Below are 27,338 nucleotides of genomic sequence, written 5' to 3'. Positions count from 1 at the left end.
CTGAACGATGGGCCCACCCCCGGGGCCTCTTGGCTTCCTTTCTGATAGCTCCTTGACTTTGTCCTGCCTCTCCTCAGGACCACCTTATCTCCTGGGCAAGCTTGCCTTTCCCTGTGGGCCGTTGGTGTGTTCGTGAGCGGCTCTTGTCCCAGAGATGGTTCCCAGAAGGACTGAGTTCTGCCCCTCCTTGGAGGAGCGTTCAAGCATGGCCCGGGTTGGATGCCCGTGTCCCCAGGCAATGGAGCCTTGCTGTCTCTGATAAGCTTTGTTCTCTAATATTCTCTGTCTAAGCCGCTCTAACCCTTCCACCCACCAAGACTTAAAAACAGCACCATGGCATTCCAGTCAGTACTGGTGTAGACTAGATGGTTCTTAAGTACTGGTGCTGACTGGTTGGCTGTGACTTGATCAATCAGTCTTAACTACGTGCATTGGACGTGGGCGCTGAGTGCGGTGAGCCGCTGACACAGACATGGGTCAGCATGACCCTAGAACGCAAAGATCGCCCATTCCCCAGTGGATAAAAGAAGTGGGTAATTTGCCCACGGGACACCTGCCTCTGTGGGGAATCTATTGCTTCGTGAGGCCCAGTTTGGGTGGGGGAGGCAGGGCTGGTACAAGACTTGTACTGCTATGTTTGTTTTTTATTTCTTGTTATTTGTCTCAAGCTTTGGTTTCTTCCTTATGGGCAAGCTCCCCAGTTTGGGTTTTGGGCTCACAGTAAGAAAAAAAAAAATGGATTGCTACCCAACTGGAATACCAATGTGGGTGTCGGGATGAGGAAGATTCAGACCCGAGGGGAGAGGGAGTGAGCCGAGTATCAAATCCCAAGGGTTGTGGGCTCCTGCATGGGTCTGGTGAATCCTCACGGGGCAGGGGAGAGAGGGGTGGTCAGTAGGTCCTTGTTCGGTGAGAAGCAGAGGAGTGAGGTGTGCAGAGCCGGCCAGCCGAGTGGGAGGCACTTTGTGCTTCTTCAGGGTGAAAGTGCTTTCTTGTTAGTAGCCAGAGAGCCGGTGTTTGGTCAACCCCTGTGGCACCGGCCGGATTGCAGGCAATCTGGAGGCCGATTTCATCCAGCATTCGGACAACAGCCCCTGGCTCCCTCAGGGCCAGGATGGAGAGCACACCCTGCCATCCGTGGCAGCCTGGACATGTGTATACACTTCCTTGCACACACCCATGTACCCTGCTGAACACGCTCAGCTCACAATCCTTGGGGAAGCTGATTCAATGCCCTACGCTCAGGCTTGGTCCCAGGGACAGCCCTCTGCACCCGAGGCCCCGTGGGGAATTTGCAGAAGGTTCTTTGGGGTTGGAACGTACTGTTTTCACACGGGGTGATGTTGCAGCGCTGCCAGTTGGCGGGCCGCGGCCCCCAGGAGCACAGGTGCTCAGGCACGGCCTTGTTGGTGCGGACGTGCACACACTCCACACGCCGGGACTGGAAGCCGTAGTTGCCACAGGTGGCTGTGCACAGGGTCCACAGGCTGACCCTCCAGTGGACACTGCAGGCCTCTGTCCAGCAGTTCTGGGTGCTCACGGGCCTGCAGGAGGAGGGTGGCAGGGTTAAGGTCTGCTGTTCAGGGGGTTGGATCAGGGAGCGGAAAACAGTCATGCAACCCCAGGAATGTTGGGCAACTCCTCAAGAGCTCCCGGCATTACCAGACCTGGGCTCTGACCTCTGCTCTGTTACTGAATGGCCAAAATCTCAAGAAGGCTACTTCCTCTAACTGGATCTCCGTCAGCTCTTCTCAACAATGAATATATCACTGCATGATCCAACAGTGAGCTCTCCCTGGTGTGGAGGCTGGCAGACGCAGCGCCTAAAGCCTAGTCTTAAGGGCTGCAGTCTTCGATGAGGGTGGTGAGCCCTTCCCACAGGGTGACATCTATAAGGAGGTGTGATAGGGATGGGGACCGGATAGGAACAATGGGTTGAGATTCAGGAACAAGAGCCTTCATCTTAGCCAAACTTCTAGAGGGAAGTCAACAAGAGTGGGGCTGGTAGAGCCCTTGAGGTCTGGTCACCATTGGGTAGACCTCATCTCTTGCTCATGTGGGGCTAGTGGGTACCAGGCCTTCTTCAGAAGAGCAACACCCTGTGTAGTCTTCATGCCAAAGAGAGGAAAGCCCATCCTGGCCTATGAGTTAAGCAGAAGGCCATCACTAGCCATCTACCTCGAGGCCAATGGTCTGGGGTGAATGGAGGTGAGAGAGCAGGGCCTGTGACTATGGGAGGGGAGGTGTTTACTCACCACCATCGTTCCGTGCTATTGACACGGGGTGAGGAAAGGAGGTCCAGGGCTGCTTCTTACCTCGGTAGGGCACTGCACTGCTCTGATGGTAAAGTGATGCCATCCCGTGTCTGGCAGAAGACTTGTCTGTGTTGCACAGCCAGGTGAGGCCCGATGCAAGGCCCATTGCACTGGAAAGCAGAAAAAAGGTGATACATAGGATGTTAGCCAGTTCATGGGCAGAGGCTGCAATGCTCAGGTTACACAGGACATAAGCTCCTTGTGCAGGGTCTTATTGGGGCTCTCAGATCATTCATCCTTCTCTTTTGGGGGGGCAGGTAGAACAAAAAGGCGGAGGAAAGGTGAATTATTTCCTCTCTCTCATAGACCTGTGGCACTTTTCTTCTGCCATCAGACATTACAACTCCAGACTTTCTGGCCTTTGAACTCCAGGACTTAAACCAGATGCCCCTTGGGACCTCAGGCATTTGAATTTGGACTGAGAGTTACACCATCAGTTTCCCTTGTTCTGAGCCCTTTGGACTTGGACTGAGCCCGGCTACTGGCATCCGAGGTTCTTCAGTTCGCAGATAGCCTGTCAAGGGACTTTGTAGCCACTGTAGTTGCATGAGCCAATTTCCCTAACAAATTTCCTCTTATCTATCTTTGTCTGTCTGTCTACCTGCCTACATATCCTATTGGTTCTGTTTCTCTGAAGAATCCTAAGATAAATGGATAGATTCAATGGACAAAATTTAGTAAAGAAACTACTCTGTCCCTGGCAAGATTTTCTACTGAGCAAAAGAATTATGATGAATTAAGTGAAATTGATTTCTTACGAGGCAACCTACGCCATTTATTTTAAAGATGGAACCAGTCTGAATGAGGCTGTCCAGGCTAGAAATGATGCGAAATACAAGAGATCAGAACATGGACCATTGGTCTAAGTATGAGTTGCTGATAGAAGACAAATGATGCTGTGACTTGAAAAGCAAGTAAACCATGAATCATCCCAATGTATAATCTTGTAATCAGAACAACAGAGAACTGATATGTGAATAGTTATCATTTACTCTGTTCTTGGCAAAACATTGGCCAATTCATGGCTATGCATGTTAAATGCTACAACATAAACACAATTTGTGTTATCTGGAACAGTGAACATCTTTGTTTGCTGTTCACATTTTTTTTTTTTTTTTGAGTTGGAGTTCCACTGTCTCCCAGGCCGGACTGCTGTGTAGTGCACATATTTTTTTTTAAACCATATATTTAGAAAAAAAGAGGTATCCTAAAATAGCTGAAAGCTGTGAAAATACATCGTACACCCCTGTAGAATGCTACCATATAAACAGTATTAGGACTAAGTATGTGTAGTATTGGATAGTTCTTTAAAGAGATACAAAACATATTTTCATCTTTTATGCAATATTCCAAACATTCTTGTGAGTTACATATTATCACTGTTCTACATATATAATGAGGAATTATCCTTGGTAAGATGAAATAGATCATTCATCTTTTCCCTCTTTGGGCCAACTAAAGGAGAGTCACATGTTTTTCTTTTTCTTTATGCCACAGTGGGGCGGTTAGCTTTCCTGTGGTCTGTGGGCGTTCTGCTAGCAAATGGCTAACGGCAGTATAAAAGCCACTTTGAGAGAGTCAACGTTCTCTCAGATTAACCACTTGAGAGAGATTCTGGCATAATGTGCTAGGTAGGAATGTGGTAGCAGACTTTTGCCCCTCGCCTCTTCAGTGCAGAAAGTAATTTTGGTTTATTGTTTTCTTCTAATTCCATCATTTCTTTCCTTTCTTTGGCTTCATTTTCTCCAGGTTAAAACCTAGATGGCTGAACAAAAAGCCCTCCTGATATTCTCTTGCTATGTGCTCATGGAGATTGTTATGCTTTCCCAGAGCTGGTGGAGCCTGACCCTATCACAGCAAATACCCCTAACAACAATCGTCTATAAAATACAAACGCAAGGGCCCCTTAGCCAACATCTGCTATTTTAGTAGAACAAGAGGACAGACATCCTGTGGAGGTCACTTTAGAACAAAAGCTCTTAACTCGGAGCGGGTGGGGTGGGGTGGGGTGGGGGGGGTGGGTCTATAGATCCCTAGGGTTTCACGGGGGGTGGTGCTGGGGTGTTAATCCCTAACATTACAAGTCGAAGTTTTGTGTTTATTGACATTTTTCTAGCAAGAGGTTCCTTCTAGCTTTCATCAGGTACTCAAAGGGATCCCTGACCCTAAAGGTTAAGAACCACTGAAGGAGAAAGATTTAAGGTAAAAGCAGCCCCCTTGGGGGCCAGATATTGTTTTTCTGGGCTCTAAAGGGCTAAGTTTGACACCATTATTCACAAAGACACGAGGGTTTGGGGTAAATGTGAAAAAGTCCCCTTGACACCGACAACTGGAAATTCTTTTCTTGTGGTAAAATATACACAATAAAAATTGGTCTCTAATTTAATCATTTGGAAAACAAGTTTTTATTGTGAAGTACAGTGTGCATAGAGATAACTGATTAAGAGCCCAGTGTTGTGCTGGGTGTCTATAGTCCCAGCTGCTTGGGAGGCTGAGGCAGGAGGATCAACTGAACCCAGGCTATCATGCACTATAATCATGCCTGTGAATAGCCATTGCGCTTCAGACTGGGCAACATGGCAAGACCCTGACTCTAATCGAAAAACAAAACCAAGTGATGAAAACATGAAGGACATCTCAGTAAGTTACTGCAAAGTGAATACGGTTGGTTTTTTAACAGCATGGGTTGATCTGGGCAGGTCTGCATATGCCCTCATTTTTTCCAACCAAAGGTCACGGGATTTGAAACCTGCAGATACAGAGGACTGACTTCTCCTGTATGCAGGTTCCACCGAGCCAACTGTGGGACTGAGAATGGGTGGATTTTGGGATATGCTGGTGATCCTAGAACCAATCCCTCAAATATACCAGAGGCTGACTGCCTATGGGGAAGTCCAGCCACATAAGTGTTGCCACACCCTTAGTCAGAAACTGTAGTTGTAACACTCAGCTGTCCATCTTGGCATTCATTATAGTTTTTGAACAAGGAGCCCCATGTTTTCATTTTCCACTGGGCCCTACAAATTATGTAGCTAGTCTTGTATACAGGTGAAGAAATAAAACGCTGCCAGCAACTCAGAAGCCCTCTCGGTGTCTACTCCAATTCACTCTTTCCTCTTCACATGTAACCACTGTTAACTGTTTATGCCTGTTTTTGAAATTTACATAAATGAACCATATTTCATGTCTGCTTTTGCATCTGGCTTCTTTGTTTTCTTACTATGCATTATATGTGTAACTGAAGTTTCTTCATTTTCACTGATGCACTTTTATGAATATACTGCAATTTGATTTTCCATTCTCTTAAAACATTTTTTAAAATTTATTTTAAAGATGTGGGGTACAATTCAGGGTTAGGTATACAAATGCTCATTATGCAGGTACCCTTGTTGATGAGGTATGCCCCCTTCCCCAGGCAGATTCCCCCTACTGCCAATCCCGCCCATTTACTTTTGATAAATACTTGGTTTCTTTCTAGTTTTTACATTATTGTTGATACAAATAATAGTGCTATAAACATTTTTGTCCATGTCCCTTGGTGCTCGTGTGCATGTATTTTTGTTGAGTATATGTATACGAGGGGGCGCCCCCAAATGCCCAGAATTTATTTGTAAAAAAATGTGTGTTTATTCTTACCTGTTTAAACTTTAGTCACCTTTAAAGTATTCTCTGTTTGATGCAATACACCCATTGAGATGCTTTTTTCACTGCTCAAAACAATTTTTGAACTCATCAATTTTGATGCCTTTTAGTGCTTCTGTTGTTTTTTGTTTCACCTCTTCCGCATCGTAAAAACATTTCCCTTTGAGGACTTTTTTCATTGCTCAAGGCAAGATTGGGTGAATCGGGAGGGTAGGGCATGGGGATCATGCCGTTTTTTGGTAAAAAGCTGTTGAACACTCAGCACGGTGTAGGCAGGTGCGTTGTCATGGTGGAAGAACCAGTCACCAGTTTGCTACAACTTGGGACATTTCTTGTGCAAATCGTCTCACAACAATGCTAGCTGGTACACCGATGGTGATGGGTTCCTAGAACACTTACCTAGTGGGGGAAACCTGTGCTACAAAGGGCCCACCCTCCAAAAATAATTGTTTTTTGGGGGTTCTCTCTTGTAGAAGTAAAAATGGGTGTGCAGATACTTAAATTTAAGAGGTAGCTTCAAAAAGGTTTCCAAAGAGCTTTTACCAATTTCTTCTCCTGACAGTGATATATGACATTTCCACTTGGTTTAAATTTTTGGAAAATCTTGGAATGGTCATATATTTTAAATTTTAAGCATTCTAGTGAGTGTATACTTGAATCTCATTTTGGTTTGACTGGCATACCCTTGGGTACTCATGAAAACAACTTTTTATTGAGTTGTAACTCGTTGGACAGCCTCTTTAATGATGTGTCTATTCAATTTTTAAAGATGTTTAAAAAGTTTTTCTAGAGAGAGAGTCTTGCTGTCACCCAGGCTGGAGTTCAGTAGCGTGATCATAGCTCACTGTAGCTTCGAACTCCTGGGCTTAAGCAATCCTCCTGCTTGAGCTTCCTGAGTAGATAGGACTACAAGTGTCCGCCACCACACCTGGCTAATTTATTTTTAATTCTTTTGTAGAGATGGGGTCTCGCTCTCTTGTTCAGGCTGGTCTCAAATTCCTGGCCTCAAGAGAGCCTCCGCCTTGGCCTTCCAAAGTGCTGGAATTATGGGAGTGAGCCACTGCACCCGGTCATATTCAATCTTTTGTTTTTTTTTTTTGCCTGTTTTTCTATTGTGTTGTCTGTCTTTTAAAAATTTTTATTTCTTACAAATTTTGTATTTGTATAAATGTGTGAGGTACTAGTAAATTCTATCACATGCATAGATTGTATATCGGTGATGTCAGGGCTTTTAGGGTATCCATCACACTCATTGTATCCATTAAGTCACTGCTCACCATCCACCTTTCACGCTTTCGCCCTTCCAAGTCTCAACTCTATCATTCCACATTCTGTGTCCATGTGTACATGTCATTTTGCTCCTACTATAAGTGAGAACATATGATATTTGTTTCTCTGTGTCTGACTTGTTTCACTTAACAGCTTCCAGTTCCATCTATGTTGCTGCAAAAGACATGATTTCATTCTTTTTTTAATGGCCAAATAGTATTCCATTGTGTCTGTATAATATTTTCTTATCTAATCATCCGCTGATGGACAATGAGGTTGATTTCACGTCTTTGCTATTGTGAATAGTGCTGTTTCATATTAAATTTGAGAGTTTCTTATATATTTTAGACATGAGTCCCCCTAACTCCCAACTCTTTTTTGGCTACTAGTGTATTCTCTCATTCTGGGAGCTTCAGTTTTTACTCACTTAAAAGCATCTTCTGATGAAGATCCAAAAATTGAAGTAGTTCAACTTCCCAGTTCCAACTATGGTTTTTGTTTTTCAATCAGATTATTCTGCTTTTCTTACCTTTAATAAATCTTTGTCAACCTCAAAGTCATTTAATTGTACATTTAAGTGGCATTAAGCACATTCATATTGTTGTAAAATCATCACATTATTCATCTCTAGAACTTTGTCATAATCCCAAATTGAAACTAAAGAATAACTCCATAACTCATTCTTCTCAGTCCCTGGTTTCTCTACAAATTTCTCTACAAATTTGACTTTTCCTGGTACCTCATAAGTGGGATCACATGATGTTTGTTCTTCTGTGACAGGTGTATTTCATTTAATTACATTTTCAAGGCTCATCCATGTTGTAGCATGTATTAGAAATTCCTGCTGGGCTCGGTGGCTCAGCCTGTAATCCCGCGCCTTTGGGAGGCTGAGGTGAGTGGATTGCCTGAGCCCGCGGGTTCGAGACCCGCCTGGGCAGTGAGACCTCATCTCTACAATAAATCAAAAAATCAGCCGGGCGTGGTGGTGCATGCCTGTAATTCCGGCTACTTGGAAGGCTGAGGCAGAAGGATCACCGGAGCCCAGCAGGTCGAGGCTGCGGTGGCCGGAAGCGGCCACTGCACTCCAGTCTGGGCGACAGAGTGAGACTCCAACTCAAAAAAAAAAAAAAAAAAAAGGAAATTCCTTCCTTTTTAAGGCTGTTTAGTAGTCTGTCATATGTATATACAGCATGTTTATCCATTCCTCAAAAGTTGATGAACTTTTGGATTGTTTCCACCTTTTCACTATTGTGAATGATGCTGCTATGAAAAGTGCTGTACAAATATCTTGAAGTCCCTGTGCTCTTTTGGGTATATATCCTGAAAGAGAATTGTTGAAAATATGATAATTCTATTTAATTTTTTGAGAGACTGACATACTGTTTTCCACAGAGGCTGTACCATTCCACATTCCCACTAGTAATGCTCGAGTCTTCCTATTTATCCACGTTTTTACCAATACTTGTTATTTTCTGGTTTTGTTTTTTTAATAATTCCCATGCTAATGGGTGTGAAGTGGCATCTCATTGTAGTTTTGATTTGTATTTCCCTGATTTGTGTGTGGTCATTTATTTATCTTCTTTGGAGAAATGTCTATTCAAGCTCTTTGCCTATTTTGTAATTGTTAAGTTGGAGGAATTGAAATATATATTCTGGATATTAATCTCTTATGATATCTGTGATTTGCAAACTTTTTTCCCATTCTGTGAGTTGCCTTTTTTACTCACTTGTGTCCTGTTGATATACAAAGATGTCTACTATTTATTTTGCCTGTGTCATATCTAAGAAATCGTTGCCAAATCTAATGTCATGAAGCTTTCCCGTTTTTTAACTTACATTCTTTATTTTAAAAAATTTTTATTTATTTAAAAATTTTAGATTCAGGAGTTCAAGTGCATGTTTATTACATTGGCATACTGTGTACTGGTGGGGATTGGGCTTCTGGTGTCCTCATTCCCCAAGCTGTGAACATTGTACCCAACTAGGTAACTTCTGAACACCTACTCCCTTCTTGACTTTCCTCCTTTAAGTGTCTCCACTGTCAATTGTTTCCATCTTTATGTCCATTTAGCTCCTACATATGAGTGAGAACATGGTGTTTGGTTTTCTGTTTCTGAGATAGTTCACTTAGAATGATATTCTCCAGCGCCATCCATGTTGCTGCAAAGGACATGATTTCTTTCTTTTTTTTTTTTGAGTTGGAGTCTCACTCTGTCGCCCAGACTGGAGTGCAGTGGCTGCTCCTGGCCACCACAGCCTCAACCTACTGGGCTCCGGCGATCCTTCCGCCTCAGCCTTCCAAGTAGCTGGAACTACAGGTGCACGCTACCATATCCGGCTAATTTTTAAAAAATCTATTGTAGAGACAAGGTCTTACCAAGTTGTCCAGGCTGGTCTCAAACCCCTGGGCTCAGGCAATCCTCTCGCCTTGGCTTGAGTCACTGTGCCTGGCCAAAGGACATGATTTTGTTCTTTTTTATAGCTGTATACCATGGTGCATAAAATATCTCTCATTTTCTTTATCCAGTCTATTGTTGAGTTGATGGGCAGGCACTTAGGTTGGTTCCATGACTTTACTATTGTGATTAGTGCTACAATGAACATACAAGTGCAATTTTCTTTTTTTTATATAATGATTTTTTTTTCCCTTTTGGTAGATACCCAATAGAAGGATTGATTGGTCGAATGGTAGTTCTATTTTTAGTTCTTTGAGATATCTCCACACTGTTTTCTAGTTTACATTCCCACCAGAAATGTATGAGTGTTCTCTTTTCTTTGTATCCACACAAGCATCTGTTGTTCTTTAACCTTTTTAATGATAGCCATTCTGACTGGTATAAGATGGTATCTCACTGTGGTTTTTATTTGCATTTCTTTGTGATGAATGATGTTGAATATTTTTTCATAAGTTTGTTGGCCACTTGTCTATTTATTTTGAGAAGTGTGCATTCATGCCCTTTGCTCACTTTTTGATTTTTTTTTTCTTCCATGTTGAATTGTTTGAGTTCCTTGTACATTCTGGATATTAGTCCTTTGAGGCATAATTTGCAAATATGCTTCCTTTCTTTAGAATTTCTGTTTACTTTGTCGCTGTTTTTTTAACTGTGTAGAAGTATTTTAGTTTAAGTCACATTTGTCTATTTTTGTTTTTGTTGCATTTGCGTTTGGGGTCTTTTGTCATAAATTCTTTGCCTAGGCCAATGTCCAGAAGAATTTTTCCTAGCTTTTCTTCTAGGATTTTTGTAGTTTCAGGTCTTACGTTTAAGTCTTTAATCAGTCTTCAGTTAATTTTTGTATGTGGTGAGAGATAGGGGTCCCATTTATTCTTCTGCATATGGCTAGTCAATTTTCCTGGTACCATTTATTTAATAGAGTATCCTTTCCCCATTGTTTATTTTTGTCAGTTTTATAGAAGATCAGTTGGGATTTTGATAGGGATTGTAATGAATCTGTAGATTGCTTTAGATATTATTGGCATCTTACCAGTATATTAAGTTTTCCATTCTATGAACATGGGATGTTTCTTTCACTTATTTGTGCCTTTAATTTTTTTCATTTTTTCATTTATAGTTTTCATTTTACAAGTTTCTCACCTACTTGGTTTTTTATTCTTTTTCATGCAATTGTCAATGGAGTTACATTCTGAGTTTATTTTTTGTATTGTTGTTAGTATATAAAAATACAACTAAGTTGTATGTGTTGATTTTGTATCCTGCAACTTACTGAACTCGTTTATTAGTCATAACAGTTGTGATAGTGTTAGGATTTCAGAATTTTCACATAAGAGATTATGTCCTCTGTGAACAGAGATAATTTTAGCTTTTCCTTTCCAATTTGAATAGCTTTCATTTCCTTTTCTTGCCTAACTTCTCTGAACTTCCAACATTATATGGAATAGAAGTCATGAATGTGGGCATCCTCGTCTTGTTCCAAAAAATAGGGGGAAAGCTTTTAGTCTTCATCGTTGAGTATGATACTGGCTGTAGGTTTTTCATATATGGTCTTTATTATTTTGAATATGATATTATCTGTGGGTTTTTCATGTATGGACTATGCTATTATTTTTCTATTATAAGTTAAAGTGTTTTTATTATGAAAAGATGTTTAATTTCGCCAAATGCTTTTTCTGCATCAATTGAGAAAATCCTGTGGTTTTTGTCCTTCAGTCTGTTAATATGGTAGAGTAATTGATTTTCATATGTTGAATCATCCTTATATTTACATGATAAGTTCCATTTGTTTACAATGAATACTCCTTTTTATAAGCTGCTAAATTTGGTTTACTAGTATTTCGTTAAGGATTTCTACATCAATACTTATAAGGGACGTTGGTCTATAGTTTTCTTGTAGTGTCTTTGTCTGGTATCAGGGTAATACTGGTCTCACAGAATAAGTCAGAGATTGTTAGTGCTACCTCCAGATCAATTTTTAGGAAAAGTTTGAGAAGAATTCGTATAAATTCTTCTTGTTTGATTGAATTCACCAGTGGGGATATCTGGTACAAGGTTTTTTTGTTGTTGTTGTTAGGAGGTTTCTGATTACTAATTTAACCTCTTTACTAGTTATATGCGTATCTTCACGTGGCATAGAGTTACTATCTAGCATCTAGGACTCCTTTTAGCATATCTTGAATTGTGACAACAAACTCCCTCAGCTTTTATCTTTTATCTTAAAATGCCTTAATTTACCCCTCATTTTTAAAGGATAGTTTTTCTGGAGAATGAATTCTTGTTGATAGTTTTTTGCTTCAGCACTTTAAATATATAATTCGGCTGCCTTCTGTCTGGCATGGTTTCTGCTGATGAATCAACTGATAATCTTATTGAGACTTCCTTGTGCATAATGAGTTACTTCTCTCTTACTGTTTTCAAGATTCTCTCTTTGACAGTCTGACTATACTGTGTCTTAGTGTGTATTTCTTTAGGTCTACATGGAGTTTGTTTAGCTTCTTAGATTTGTAGATTTATGTATTTCATCAAATTTGGGAAGTTTTTCTTCAAATCATCTTTCTCTCTCTCTTTTTCTTTGGAGACTTCCACAATGTATATGTCCACTGAAGGTGTTCCATAAGTCCCTTAGGTTTGTTTATTTTTTTAATTTTATTTTGCTTATTTTTTTTCTTTCTGATCCTTAGACTCAGTAACTTTAATAGTCTTATCTTTGTTGGAATTCTTTCTTCTACCTGTGAAATCTGCTGAGTAGCTCCAGTAAATTTTTCAATTCAGTGATTGTGTTTTCAGTTTCAAAATTCCCATTTGGGTTCCTTTTTATAATTTTGGTTCTTTGTTGATCGCACTTTGTTCATGTAGTTTTCTAATTTCCTTTAGTTCTTTGTCTATATTTCCCTTTAGTTATTTGAGCATATTTATGACAGTTGTCAGCCAGGTGTAGTGGCTCACACCTGTAATCCCAGCACTTTGGGAGGTGGAGGTGAGAGGATTGCCTGAGTCCAGGGGTTCAAGACTAACCTGGACAATGTGGAAAGACCTTGTCTTTACAATAAATAAAAAAAACTAGCTGGGTATGGTGGCGTGTGCCAGTAGTTCTAGCTACTTGGAAGGCTGAGACAGAAGGATCACCTGAGTCCAGCGGGCTGAGGCTGCAGAGGCCGTGAGTGTGCCACAGCACTCCAGACCGGGCAACAGAGTAAGACTCTGACTCAAAAAAAAAAAGACAGTTGTTTTAAAGTCTTTGTCTTTTATGTCCAATGCCCATGTTTCTTCAGGGACTGTTTCTGGCATTTTATTTTCTTCCTTTAAATGGGTTATATTTTCCTGGTTTTTTTTTTTTTTTTTTGTATAGCTTGTGTGTTTTTTTTTTTTCTTCTGTTGCTGAAAATTGGGTATTCAAAAAACAGCTGTCTCTCCCAGTTTTGTTTGTGATGGGGCAAATCTTTCAAGGATTATTAGCTGGGTCTGTGCCTAGTAAGCAGTCCGAGGTGAAAGCTTAAGGATGTCTCTTCTCAGGTCCTTTATGTGGTTTGCATGGACCTGTGTGGCTTTCTCAATTATCCCACATACATGGCTGCTTTTGAGTGTCTTAATTTCCTAGAGTCTTGGCCAAAGTTTTCCTTAGAACTTAGAGGGTCTATTGTATGCTTCCACCCATAATCTCTTATCCCAGGTATCTATAAATCTGTAGTTTTCCTGCAGCCTTCACAAGTAGTGGCATTCACCTCCTCAAGATCCAGACTATGCTACACTGGGGAAGGGGTGGGACAAAGATGAGTGAAAATGTCATGCAATTTTCTACCATTTTTTTTTTTTTGAGTTGGAGTCTCACACTGTCGCCCAGACTGGAGTGCAGTGGCTGCTTCCGGCCACCGCAGCCTCGACCTGCTGGGCTCCGGAGATCCTTCCGCCTCAGCCTTCCGAGTAGCCAGAATTACAGGCATGCGCTACCATGCCCGGCTGATTTTTTGATTTATTGTAGAGATGAGGTCTCGCTGCCCAGGCGGGTCTCGAACCCGCGGGCTCAGGCAATCCACTCACCTCAGCCTCCCAAAGGCGCGGGATTACAGGCTGAGCCACCGAGCCCGGCTTTTCTTACCATTTTGAAGGTAGCTTTTTCTTTATTGGGTGTTTGTGTGGTTGCTGTAGATATTGGACTATTTCCCAGAGCTTCTAGGTTAGTTCAGTCAATTTCTAGGTTTTTTTTTAATGTTTCCATAGGGGAACAAGGACTTGGAACCTCCGTTTTTACCAATGTCCCTTGACCAAACTGCCATTTTACCAATGTCCCTCGACCACAACTAGGGATTCTTGAAGGAGTAACATGACCCGGGCAGCACTATTTCCACCACTCTCATCTGTACCTAAACCTATTTCGGGTTTGAATTCAGTGCCTACTGCCTCACTGAAACTGCCCTTCACAGAGTCACCAGTGACTGTCTGACAGTCAAGTTCTTCTGGGTACCATAAGTTCAAATGTGCACTGCAAGTACAAAATAAAACCAATGCTTATTTTATAACTTGTTTGTTCTTTTGGATGCATTTTGATACCACTGACCTTCCTTCTTTCTGGAAAAAACTCCTCTGTTTGTCCTTGTGAAAGTGCTTTTTCCTACTCATGAGGTTATCTTTTCCCCTCTTCTTTCCACAGTTTAGTTAATATTTCCCAGGGTTCTGTACTGTGACTTTATCTTCCTCACATTTTTCCTTCCCTCAGGTAAGACCAGCTATGACTCCTATTCACCATGTGTATACTGATGACTTTCAAATTGATAGTGTTTAGCCCAGCTCTTTTGCAAGACTCAGACCTATACATCCAACTGCTTAATGAACACCTCTATAGACACTTCACAGATACCTTATACCAAACAAGTCCAAAGCAATTCCCTATTGTACCAATCTACCCTCTTTTATTTTTAAATTTTTGAGTTGGAGTCTCACTCCATCACCCAGGCTAGAGTGCAGTGGCACACTCATGGCCACCCCAGTGTCAATCTGCTGGGCTCAGGCAGTCCTTCTGCTTTAGCCTTCCAAGGAGCCAGAACTACAGGCGTGTGCTACTGCGCCCAGCTGATTTTTGATTTACTGTAGAGACGAGGTCTTGCCAAGTTGCCCAGGCTGGTCTTAAACCGGTGGGCTCAGGCAATCCACTCACCTTGGCCTCCCAAAGTGCTGGGATTACAGGCTGAGCCACTGAGCCCGGCTCCACCCTCTCTCTTTTCTTTTTTTCACTGTATTCTTATCTAGTTGTTCATTTCAGAACCTCCAGCCAGATTTGGTTTCCTCTGATAGTCAGTGGATCATGGAAGCCATGTGCATCACACTTGCAGAGAGGAAATGGACTCTTCTCCATTTCCACTGCCCAATACCTTTATTCTGATCACGATAATTACTTAATGTAGATGTGGTTTGTCTTTCTCCAGTCTTTTCATTTTCCAGTTTGATCACTATACTGCTGACAGAATAATCTTTTAAACGTCCAGCTTTGATCATGCTGTTCCCGCTTAACAATCTTTCTAGCCACATTTATAATGAAATCCAAATTCCTTATGTAGCATACACGACCCTTTATGATCTGGCACCTGCTTTCTAGCCACTTTTCTATTTCTACCCTGTCACCTAATTCTCCTGCAAACATTCCAGAGCCACTTTTCCCTTCATTCCTTCACACATGCTTGTATGGGACACTTTTCCCACCCAAGACAGGTGTCCCATAAATGTATATGGGACTCAAAGAAGAAAGTCGAATTCTTACCTGAAACCCAGTTGTTGGAGCTAAGAAGGTGGCCTTAGTTTTACTTGGGCTAAAAAAGTATGGTTTTGATAGACTTCAAAGAGATAGGCAGATGAAAAAACATATTTGCGTAACACTATTTCAAAAGGGTTTTTTTTTGGTTGTTGTTAGAAGCCATCACTATTTTCACTCTCACAGGAGTGGAGTATGGAAGTCTGGGGGGAATCTACAGCTTGAAGCACATTTCAACAATATCATCCACAGAAGAACATCAGCAAGACTATGGGAAGAAGCATTTTCCTGTAATTTGTAATGCTGCAAGCCCTACTATTCTTTTTCCTCCCTTCCTTTCTTCCTTCCCCTCCTCTCCCTCTCTCCCTCCCTTCCTCCCTTTCTTTCTGTTGGAGTCTCACTCTGTTGCCCAGGCTGGAGTACAGTGACACACTCATGACTACGGCAGCCTCGGCCTGCTGGGCTTAGGTGATCCTTCAGCCTTCCAAGGAGCTGGAACTACAGGCATGTGCCACCAGGCCCAGCTAATTTTTTGATTTATTGTAGAGATGAGGTCTCACCAAGTTGTCCAGGTTAGTCTCAAGCCCCTGGGCTCAATCCTCTCACCTCCATCTCCCAAAGTGCTGAGATTACAGGTGTGAGCTACCGCACCTGGCCCTGCTGCTCTTTCAAGTGTGGTTCTTGGGTCAGTAACATTGGCATTACCAGGGAGCTTTTAGACATTCAGCATCTTAAGCTTTATCCCAGCCCCCCATATCAGACTTGGCATCTTTAAGAAGATCCCAGGTGATTCACATTAAAGCTTGAACTATACTGGCCTGGAGGGTGTTAGACTCAAGGAGGGGTGGGAATATTTCGAGGGGAAGGAATGGAGAAAGACAAATGTATATTTTTCTCTGTTAGGAAAAATAATCACTAAGAATTATCAAATGTGTTCTGTATGTCTTCTTGGGTGACCTTGATGACACATTGAAGAAACATCTCCCATATGTAACCAGATCTGTTTGCTATCGTAATTTCACAAAGTGCCAATAAGGCTTGAGGGCCTGAAGAGCTATCAGAAGAGGACTTTTCCAGGTAAGAGAAAGATGATATTCCCCCAGGCAAGGGAGCAAGGGGAGCTCATGCCTCTTTGATTATGAAACACATATGTTTTGTCATTGGAAATGAGGAGAGGGGTTCGTAGAGGGTCCAGAAAGGATCATGTAGCCAGGCATGTTGACTGGCCAGCATTGAGCATTAGCCCCAGACTTGCCTGGGACACAAATGGCTTATGAGTTGCAAGTGAACTCTGTGGCCAATAACATTTGATCTTCATTAGAGATGGCCACAGTATGTTCACTTAATAGAAAGCTGCAAGTAATTGTTTCCCAAAGAACATGCCTAAGGGAACGAACTAGTCAGGTGTAGATGGCCAATTTCAACAAGTTTACAGTTGCTAAGGGCCCCAAAACATTTAGTCACATTGGTTCATATGGTTCCATAAAGAATTTAAAGCCTGTTGTGGGGTGTCCCAGCTGGCCAAGCTTAATGGTATGGTTCAGATGCCAGCCAACCAAAAACTATGTCTGATCAATCAGAATGTTCATTCTACCAATTAGCACCAGCCGCTGACAAACTAGTACCAGCTGGTGAGTACCACCCGAATGTCAGCCCTAGCAGGCAGTTCCTACATGCTTGGTAAGTCTCCAGTAGGTTTCAAACATTGACTTCTGGAGTAACAGAATATAAAAATGATATCATTTCCCCCAAGCACCTTCACACCTGATTCTTTTTGGTGCCAACAACGTTCTAAAATGGTGCAGTGATCAGATGAGTAGGACAACTATTCTTTCTCTAATAGACTTTACCTGGACTGGAGACAACCTAGACCTAATGACAACTGGCATTCTGACTGGATCTCAGCTCTACCTGGACATGAATGAGAAAACAGCGAGGTCACTCTCAGCATCGCCCCCCAACAGACCTAGGTTGCTCTTGTCATGGCATTGCTCAGGTTGGCTCTTCCCCATAGAGAATCTTCAGTTTGTGTTGATTTCCCTTTCAACTAAACATAAAATTTCCTCCTCAAGTGGAGAGGTCCATCATGGTTCTTCCACTATATCCAGAGGAGGCCCTGTCCTTAGGAACCTGGGTCAGATGAACCCATGTCTGCTGTCTGTTGAGCTTCCCTGGGATTTGTGTGTTAACCTCTAGGCAGAGAATTGAGAAAAGAGTTGGTGACTTCAAAGTGGTCCAGCTAAGCTTCGACTTCTCCTGGCTTGGAACAGTAGTTCTTTACCCTGGCTGCGTATCAGAAGTACCCAGGGAGTTTCTTAAAATTACTTGGATCCCACCCCAGGGCAGTTGACTCGGAATCTCTAGGAGGTACAGCCTTGACATTGATCTTTTGAAAAAGTCAACTCAGGGCTTGGAATTATGCAGCCCAGTTAAGAGCCCTGGGCCTACAACTCTGGCAGCCCCCAGATACATCTCCTCAGAACTTTAAATCATCAGGCCAGCACAGCCAGCGAGAAGAGGAGGCTCGGTGGAATGCGATCTGAAAGAGGGGCTAGAGGGCCGGATGATGGTCTGAGAAACAGAAGTCCTCAGGGTGGAGGCAAATTAAGAGGAAAAGAGTGGTGGCTTGGGCGCTGTGAGAGTAGTGGAGACGAATTTCAGAAACTGCTTTAGGGCCGAGACTGGGTAGGTTAGTGACAGAATATGGAAGGTCAGTTATCACAGAGGAAGTGGCAACGGTGTCATTTTACTTCCTACTCTGTCAGGGTCCACCCCTTTAGATTTAGCTTCCAAATAAAAACCTCTCTGGTGCCTCACCTGGCCCCAGCTGGAGAAGGCCCACTCCACACACAGCTGCTGGTTACAGGCCTGGGTGTCCACAGGCCGCTTGGCAAGCTGGGTGCACATGTCATTGGACACAGGGGTAGAGATACCAGAGGCTTTCAGCTTTTGACAGGTCACCCGGCGGGTCTGGACGCCTCCCCCGCAGCTCCGAGTACAGGCAGACCAAGAGGTCACCATCCACCTGGGGAGAGGAAGAAGTGTCAGAGGAGCCCCATGTCACGCCTTGGGAGAAAGAGCCCCACACAGCCCTGCTGTCACCATATAGCTGCTAATTTGGAGGTCAAGATCCTTTTCACCGTATTGACTTGAAATGGTAGGCTGAAAAAATGGCCCCCCAAAAGACATCCATGTCAAATCCCTGGAGCCTGTGAATGTTGAATGCTGTCTTATTCGGAAAAGATTCTAATTAAGGATTTTCAGATAAGATTATCTTGGATTATCTGGGTAGACCCTAAGTGTTTTTTTTTTTTTGAATCGAAGTCTTGCTCTGTCACCCAGGCTGGAGTAAGTGGAACCATTATCACAGCTCACTGCAGCCTCAATCTCCCAGGCTTCCTGAGTAGCTGGGACTGCAGGTGAGTGCCACCGTGCCTGACTGATTTTTTATTTTTTTGGAGAGATGAGGTCTCTCTATGATGCCTGTGGTGGGCTCAAGCAATCCTCCCACCTTGACTTCCCAAAGTGCTGGGATTATAGGCGTGGGCCATCACTCCCGGTCCCTAAATGTTCTTATAAGAAAAAGGCAGAGGGAGACTATGCAGAGAGAAGAGAAGGAGAAAGTGTAACCATGGAGCCGTGTGGCTACAATCCAAGGAACACCTGGGGCTACCAGAAGCTGAACGGGGCGAGGAACGGATTCTCTCCTAGAATCCTTGGCGGTGGTGTGGCCCGCTTGACACCATGATTTTGGACTTCTGGCCTCCAAGATGGTGAGACAATACATTTCTGTTGTTTTAAACTACTAAGACACTTGAGAACTGTCAGTGGCCTTAGCTGCTCCAGTGGCCACGTGATTGCAGAGGGTTACGTTGGACTGCAGTACCGGTACTTCCTAAAGGCATCCAAGCATGTGACAGAGAAGGGACCATTTCCCAGGGATGTCAGATCCAACCCTGACTGAGAAGGTAATCTGGGTCTCACTTAAGTCAAGGTTTTGTCTGGTGGCACTCAGTGTACTTCCTACCTTAACTTAACCCGTGCCTTGTTTCCTTTGGCTTTTTTTCCCTCAGAAACATACAAAGTTCCTTCAAACTTTCTGAAGAAATTTCCCGTCTCTCTGAGTCATAGTCTGTAGGTCCTATACTTCTTATGAGGCCGCCTATAGGGAGGTAATACTTGTTCTCAGAATGTGAGGTTCAAGCTGCAATTCCCCAGAAGTGAGACTGACCGAGACTGTGACAAATGGGCTTTTTTCCATCAAGCCAAGCTGTGATCTGGGAGGACTCTGAATTCCTTGGTCCGTATACAGACACGCAAGGCTTCTCTTTGCAATGTGCACCCCCTGGGATGACCCCTCTCCCAGAGGAGGGAAAGGGGACAGTTTGATAAAAACAGCAAAAAAAACCAAAAAAACAAAAAAAACTTGCTGCTTTTTAGCCATTTCATGCAACCTAGGGGGAAAAAAAAACCCAAAAAACTCTTTGGTGTTATTGATGGAGAAAAATAGTTACCTAGCATAAAACGGTTGAAACAGCTCCCTGGGTCAAAGCAGGATGTCCCAGTTCTGCTCAGAATGGTGACCATGGCAGCACTTGTTTGCATTCAAAGAAGGATGCTGAAATGTCTAAAAAGTCTGGCAGGGAAACTGGTCAAAGGTGAACCTATGGCTACTTCCCAGCCAAGTGGCGCCGCACCTGGCTTTCGGGAGAGGCCTGTTGCCAGGAAGGGGGAGCAGATTCCTCCTAAAAATCTGGATCTGCAACTTATTTAGTTCCATGGCAACTTCCCTGCTCTTTTGCCCTGGAGAGGGATGACTGCGTGCAGATTTCCAACCCACAGGAGCAGAGCCACTTAGGAAGCAGGCATGAGGTGTTTTAAAACTCCTGGGGCACCGAAACCCAAGAAAACACAGCCATTATGATTTCATTTGCAGAAATAAATTGAGTTGATTGACTCTGACCATCACCAAATCAAATCAAAAGTTCCTGGCCCAGCAAAGATCGCTTCTTCATTTCGCACAGCTTGGCAAGGGCAGTCTTCCAGCCTCCTATCCCTGGTGAATGTCAGGCCTGCATTTCCATCCATTTTTATTTCCAAATATACGTTTCAGCAATTTTTCAGGAGCTGGGGTGGGGGCGCGGCTGAGAGAGGAGAGGTACGGGCTATGTTACAGTTCAGGAAGGGTATAAAAGGACATTAATCATTCCCGTGGAAACCTTCCCGTCAGCAAGTCAAACTGCTGATATTAATGAGTGTGTTTCATATTTCATTGAGTCTCTTCTGGTTTCAGCTGCTCCTTATGACTCAGCTGGCAAAATACAAAGCAGTTGCCTAAGCAGTGTGTGAAAGTCCTAAGGATAGGTAGTCAAGGGGTACTTCAGGGCCCAGCCAAGTCCCCCCGAGGCTCCGAGCACCACACTGGTGCCAACTCCAAGCCCATCCATTATCCCTTTAGCTACTGCCAGAGACACAGTGTGACTCATAGCTTCTCGAAATAGGACAAAAATGTCACAATCAGAGACTCTGTTGAGGAAAGATGTCACAGGCAGAGACTCTGGGTGCCGTTCTGGGCTACAGAAGGAACCAAATGCAGAACACGAGGCAGCTCTAGGAAATGAGATTTGTTCCAGCTTCAGTGAGATGTAACCCTTTGTGGAAAAGAAGAGGAGATAAGATATAATACTGAGTGACCTCTCACAGATACAAAGATCCGAGTATCACATGTTCTCACTCATACAATGGACCTTGAACATCCAATGTCATACTATAAGAAAATGACTGACGGTACTGGGAAACTATGGGGGGGAGGCAGATGGGATTAACAGTAGCAAATATCTGTCTGGGGATGGGGAAACACCTCTTATCAACAGGGTGCCTGAATGAAACATAATTGTACACCTAACCCTTAACTGTACCCCACAAAACCATAATAAAAAATATTGATTAAGAAAAAAAAAAAAAAGATTTCCTCTGCTTAGCTGGGGTACTGATTAGCTCAGGTATTTAAAGTTAGACAAGAAGGGGAGGGGTTGGGGTCGAGCAGGTAATCCCGGCTTCCTCAGCTCTTCAATTGAAAACACATTGCTTTTTTACAAAAAGTCTAGAAAGTCAGTTGATTATTGCAGGAGGGGAGCCATCTCTTACCAGGGCCTGGGATGTTCTTGCTCCCTGAACAGGCCCCTCTAGGCACTTGGGGAGTCCAATGAGCCGTTCACTGACTGAGGGTGAGGGGATAAACGGAGGCAGGAGAGGAGGCTTATTTAGAGGCTATTTTCAACATGGTGGCCAGGCCTGACCAACCTGTGCCTTCAGGAAAGAACAGCTCCGTGGCTTGTGTGTCTCCCCGCCCATCAATACACAGGGGCTGACTGTCAACGTGGCTGTAAGTGATGGCCCATCCATCGGGCGGGGAGGGCTGAGCCAGCATCTGCCATACTCACCGGGAAGGGCAGTCTCTCCGGTTGCAGGCGATGGGCTGGACGGCAGGGCGAGCCTTCCCTGCGCAGTGGGCGGGGCTGACCTCCGTGCTGTTTAGCAGACACCTCAGGCGGGGCTGCTGGACCCCCCGGTTGCCACAGGAGGCCGAGCAGGTGGCCAGTCTGTCCACAGACCACCAGTAATCTGTCATGGGAGGGGGGATCGGGGTTAAAAGAAGATAGCATTATTGCTCACACTCTGCATTCCTTCTGCACAGGGTAGCAGGGAGTGTCGAAGGCAGGCGGGAGGCGGGTGTGTGAGCTGAGGGAGAGGAACTGCTATGAATGAGGCCCTGCCCCCTGACGGGCACCATTCCCAACCTATTTGGGCAAGTCATGTGGTCCCTAGGAGCCCCAGTTGGCTCGGTCATAAAAGGGGTACAGTGACCCTCACCTCATCAGTTATTGTAAGGAAAGTAAAGTGCCTAGCTCAGTGCCTGGCACAAAGACAGTACTCAATCAACGCCCCCAGTCTTACTGTTTTAAAACATACTTGCTGAAGGACTTTTTTCCTTATTGGTTCACCAGAAAGTGACTTTATTTTTCTACAAAGAGATATAAGTATTTCAGAGATACTTAACAATCATATTTAAAAGTGCAGATTTGAGTTGGATTTTGTAGATGTTACCCAAAGGAAAAAAAAAAAGGAAGAAAAGAAAAAAGGAAAAAAAAACCCATCAGTCTATCTAGAGAGTTCTCATTTACATGAGACAATGACGTCAGTAAGAAAGCCAGTTTCTTCGGTCTTTTCTCTTTGGGAGTCTGGGACTCACTAGTAGAAAAGCTGTTAAAAATAAATATGAGCTGGTAAATTTTGAGTGCTTATTTGCAAAGCTGTATATCACAAGTCTTGCAGATAGGCGCTGGTTTCTGGTTTTTGGCCGAGAAGAGCCAGCTGGCAAGAAAATGGAATGGCTGTTTTCTTGTCTGGAAAGCCAAACGATGGGGGAGGATATTTAAGGGGAAAACTTATGTGCCATATTGGCACAAAACTGTCCCTTCCCATCGAAGCCTCCATTTTGGAATACGTGCCATGGAACTTTGCTTTCCTTAAAAGTATCATACATAGACTTCTGGTAGAACTAGCCTGTGGAAAACCCAAAAGCTGCCCATAGTTTCTATAAAAAGGCCAGTTTTCACCGTTTTCCCTCTGTTTGGGGTTCATTCACAACTCTTTCTAGGTGCAGTGAAAGCCAGGCTCCGCCCACAGGCTTTCTGACCCGCCTGTTTTCCTGGAAGGCGAATGCACAAGCCATGTGGGCTTCTCGGTCCATTCTTTGCCAGGATCAAAGGAAATGGCCTGGAGAACCCTCAGTGTGTGACTGCAGCTGACCACTCTTCAGAATGACCGGCCGGCATGGGCACCAGCCCCATCTCTCTTGCCAGGGCGCAGTAGCCAAACTGTTTAGATCAAGAGGTATCTTTTTTTTAACCAAATGAACAGAGGAAACTTGCATTTTTAAAACAGGCTAATCTGTGTGTCCGTGTGTATGTGTGAGCTCTACTACTTAAACCAGCACAAAGGAAGCACATCTGACTTTGCTATACAGCGGTGGCTCCTTTGTGAGAAGAGCCCATTTATGAAGGCAGCACTGACTTTTCCAGGGTCTGCTGGGACAGGATCTGATGCCTCTTTCTGAAAAGGCCACAGTGGCAGAAGTTGGATCTCGCTGTATATAAACATGGTGCAACTTTGGTTTTCATGCCACGAGCACCACTGGAGATCAGAAATCACTTCGTTCTTCTAGAGGAGTCAATTCCACGTGGTCTTCCTTGGACCCAAAATGAGCCCAGCACCCAACGCCTGAGGGATGTCTTACCTTGGATCACTACGGTTGCCTTCTGCATGAGCATCCCTGCCTCATTCTGAGCAAGGCAGCTGAATTCCCCTTGAGACCCACCACTGAGGTTTGCAACATGAAGAATCTGCCCAGCTGCCAAGATGTGATGCGTCAGTCCTGTGACGGAGGCAACTGGCTGGCCGCCATGAAACCAGGTGATGTTGGGGACAGGGTGGCCTTTAATGGGGCAGCCTAGAAGGAGAGGAGAAGAGAAGCCATTGGTAAAGCCAAAGACAAAACATTCCTGGAGAATTGCTTTAGTGTCTCCATGGCTCTAGAAACTGGATTTACAGTGTGGCCTTATCTATGGCATTTTTATTACATTTGTCATTTCCAAGCAAATAGAAGATACTTTTATTCTCTGGGCTTCTGGGAGGGCGACTGTTATTCGCTTGATTAAGTAAAAATTCTGGGAGGACACAAAATGCCTATTTCTGTTTATGTTCCTATGCTTTTAAAAAATAATGCAATAATATTCATTCATAGAATATTTGTTTCAAGTTAAAAATCACACTTTAATTGGTAAAAGTATAAGGTCTGCCCCCCATTTTACTCTCTATGTGATTTTCAAGTGAAATTTTTTCAACAGAGACTAGGAAAATAACTTTAAATGCCGATCTTATTTCTCCATATCTTAAGACCCTTTGTCTTCTGACAGTCCTTGCCAAGCCTACATCAGACATGTGCTATATTTATCTACATAGTCATTGAATATATTTTGACACAATAAAATTCCAAAATAGTAAACTGAGATATCGCATCTACCTGACTTTATGGCATAGAATTGGTAAGATCAACGGATTGCAGTTGTGAGAGAAAGCACATTTATTCTAAATTCAGAATACTTTCTGAATTTTCTGTTGTACCCCAACTTACCTTCCATAGAAAATTCACTTGGAAGCTTAAGATACAATAAATCATTAAAAAAATAAAGGTACTTGAGGTTTTCTCTCAATTCAGTTAGAAAAATATCTGTTTGGTACCTACTACTCTGGGGACAACTAAGATAGTTAAGACTATCTTCCATCTTTGGAAATCCCAGTTGGTATGAAACATTTTAAAAGCTAATAAAAGTGGGATGTAAGGCCCAAAATGATGAGATATGGGACAGAGATATGGTGCTATGATCTGAGTGTGTGTCTCCCCAAAATTTACAGCAAATTTTAATCATCAAGGTGATGGTATTAAAAGGTAGGGCCTTTGGGAAGTGATTAGTTCATGTGGGCTCTAATCTCATGAATGGGATTAGTGTCCTTGGAAAAGAGACCTCAGAGAGCATCTACGAAGCAGACAGCAAACCCCTACCAGAGGCCAAATCTGCCGGTGCCTTGATCTTGGAATTCCCAGACTGTGAAAAAGAAATGTCTTTTTATGGTGTTTTTGTTATAGTAGCCTAAATGGACTAAGACAGATGGCTACTTGTGTGGATGTGTCGGGTCTACAGACAGAAGGGATTTTCTAATGGTGGCTTATTTTGTAATCTAGGGACAGAACTGTTAAAATTTGCACAAGTGGGAAGGTTAGGTCAGGAAAGGCCCCCAGAGATCAATTAGCCCACCACCAAAGAAGAAAACTGAGGGCTAGAGATGTTAAGAGACTTGCCTGAGATCAAGTGGTGGGCCTTCTGACTCCTGGCCTGTGTTCTTTCCACAGTACCTGCTTCTTGTCCAGCTGGGTACTTTGCTACCTCTTTTGTTTCTCTGCTCACTTCTTTTTCCCCCTTGCTATGTTTTTAAACATTTTTTTTTCTGAGGTAGTGGTATAGAGTGAGAGGGTGGGAGCAGACTATTTGCAATGTGGACCCTGGACAAAAGCAATTCTAAAACTGACTCCAGGAAGCTCATTATGGGATGAGGTGTTACAGGCTCCGGTTATTCACTTCTCCCTGTATCCATTCACTTTGTTATGAAACTGCAGTGCCCTCCCAAGTGGATGGGCTGTGCTTCCCCCTTCTGAATTTGGGTTTGGCCATGTGACTTATCTGGCTGATAAAATGAAACAGATGTTACAATGACAGTGAACAATCAGGAAAGATGATAAAGAAACAATAGCATCAAGAAGAAGAACATACTTAGGATAAACTTAACCAGGGAGGGTGCCATGGTTTGAGTATTTGTCCCCTCCAAAGCACATGTTGGAAATTAATTGCCATTGTAACAGTATTGAGAGGTGGGACCTTTAAGAGGTGCTTAGTACTCATGAACTGATGCCATTACAAATGGAGAGTTTGGCTCCTTTCTGTGTCTTTGTGCTTCTGTCTTCTGCCATGTGAAGACAAAGCATTCCTCCCCTTTGGAGAATACAGCATTCAAGGTGCCATCTTGGAATCAAAATTACCAAATCTGCTGGTTTGTTGCTATTGGACTTTCCATCCTCCAGAATTGTGAGCCAATATATTTCTGTTTATTATAAATTACCAAGTCTTAGGTATTCTTTTATATCAGCACAAAATGGACTAAGAGATGAAAACTTATACACTAAAAACTAAAAAACACTGCTAAAAGAAATTAAAGAAGTCCTTTGCTGGTGTCCCCATGCTTCTCAACCAGGCCACATCCTGGTACTGGTGCATGTCTGTGGTCTACGTGGTTGGCACCTGGACCCAGCTGGGCTCAAAGTTCTTATTTGGCAGGAAAAAGGACAAGCTGCTAGCTGATGAAGTAGGGCAAAAGGATGTCTCAATGAATGAAACACTCAGTGAAATATCTGAGCTCCCAAAAGGGTTTTGTGTGGAAACCATTGTTGCATATTGAGAAGATTTTGCTCCGGTTACTGAAAAGATCCTTAACTATTTGAAATCATGGACTAGTGGCCCTGGTGTGGAATCATGATTGACTACTAAATTCTGAAAACCAGGACTTTGGTTCAGCATTTAAATTTGATATATGCCTTGATTTCCATTTTATGTTTGTGAAATGTATTTAATTTTGCTGTAAAATAATATCACTGATAATATGCAATAAATATTTTCTTGAAGGAAACAACAACAAAAAAGAAACTAAAGAAGACATAAATAATTGGAAGAACACCTCATATTCATGGATTGGAAAGCCTAATACTGTTAAGATGTTAATACTACTAAAGCAATCTACAGATTAATTGCAATCCCCATCAAAATCCCAGTGATATATTTTGTAAATAGAAAATCTTACCCTAAAGTTCATACAAAATCTTAGCAAACCCAGAATAATCAAAACAATCTTGAAAGAGAACAACAAAGAGGATTCATAGTTCCTGACTTCAAAACTTACTACCATGTTATAGTGATCAAAACAGTATGGCATTGGCAATAAAGATAGACACATAGACCAATGGAGTTAAATAGAGCCCAGAAATAAACCTTCAAATATATAGTCAAATGATTTTCAATAAGGATGCCAAAACCATTCAATGGGTCAAGGACAGTCTTTTCTTTTCTTTTTTTAATTTTTAAATCAATATTTTTTATTATGGTTTTGTGGGGTACAGTTAAGGGTTAGGTGTACAATTACATTTCATTCAGGCACCCTGTTGATAAGAGGTGTTACCCCTTCCCCAGACAGATATTTTCTACTGTTAATCCCATCCCCCCCCATAGTTTCCCAGTACCGTCAGTC

At 43.0% G+C, this 27,338-nt stretch overlaps 1 protein-coding gene across 1 annotated transcript in view; it reads right to left on the bottom strand.

Annotated features, from left to right (window-relative positions):
* Positions 1 to 27,338, bottom strand: part of ADAMTSL1 (ADAMTS like 1) — a 431,341-nt gene that overhangs the window by 717 nt on the left and 403,286 nt on the right. The window contains exons 25-29 of the mRNA XM_021715583.1: positions 23,722 to 23,934; positions 21,866 to 22,046; positions 18,240 to 18,447; positions 2,316 to 2,425; positions 1,324 to 1,544 (exon numbers count right to left, since the gene is read on the bottom strand). Coding sequence (XP_021571258.1) covers positions 1,324 to 1,544; positions 2,316 to 2,425; positions 18,240 to 18,447; positions 21,866 to 22,046; positions 23,722 to 23,934 — 933 coding nt within the window. The remainder of the gene's footprint in view (positions 1 to 1,323; positions 1,545 to 2,315; positions 2,426 to 18,239; positions 18,448 to 21,865; positions 22,047 to 23,721; positions 23,935 to 27,338) is intronic.

This window comes from Carlito syrichta, unplaced genomic scaffold, assembly GCF_000164805.1.
Source record: "Carlito syrichta isolate Samal-C Ts95f unplaced genomic scaffold, Tarsius_syrichta-2.0.1 Scaffold307203, whole genome shotgun sequence".
NCBI classification, from domain to species: Eukaryota; Metazoa; Chordata; class Mammalia; order Primates; family Tarsiidae; genus Carlito; species Carlito syrichta.
The sequence above is the reverse complement of the archived record's forward strand: the minus strand, read 5'-3'. Positions and strand labels throughout refer to the sequence as shown.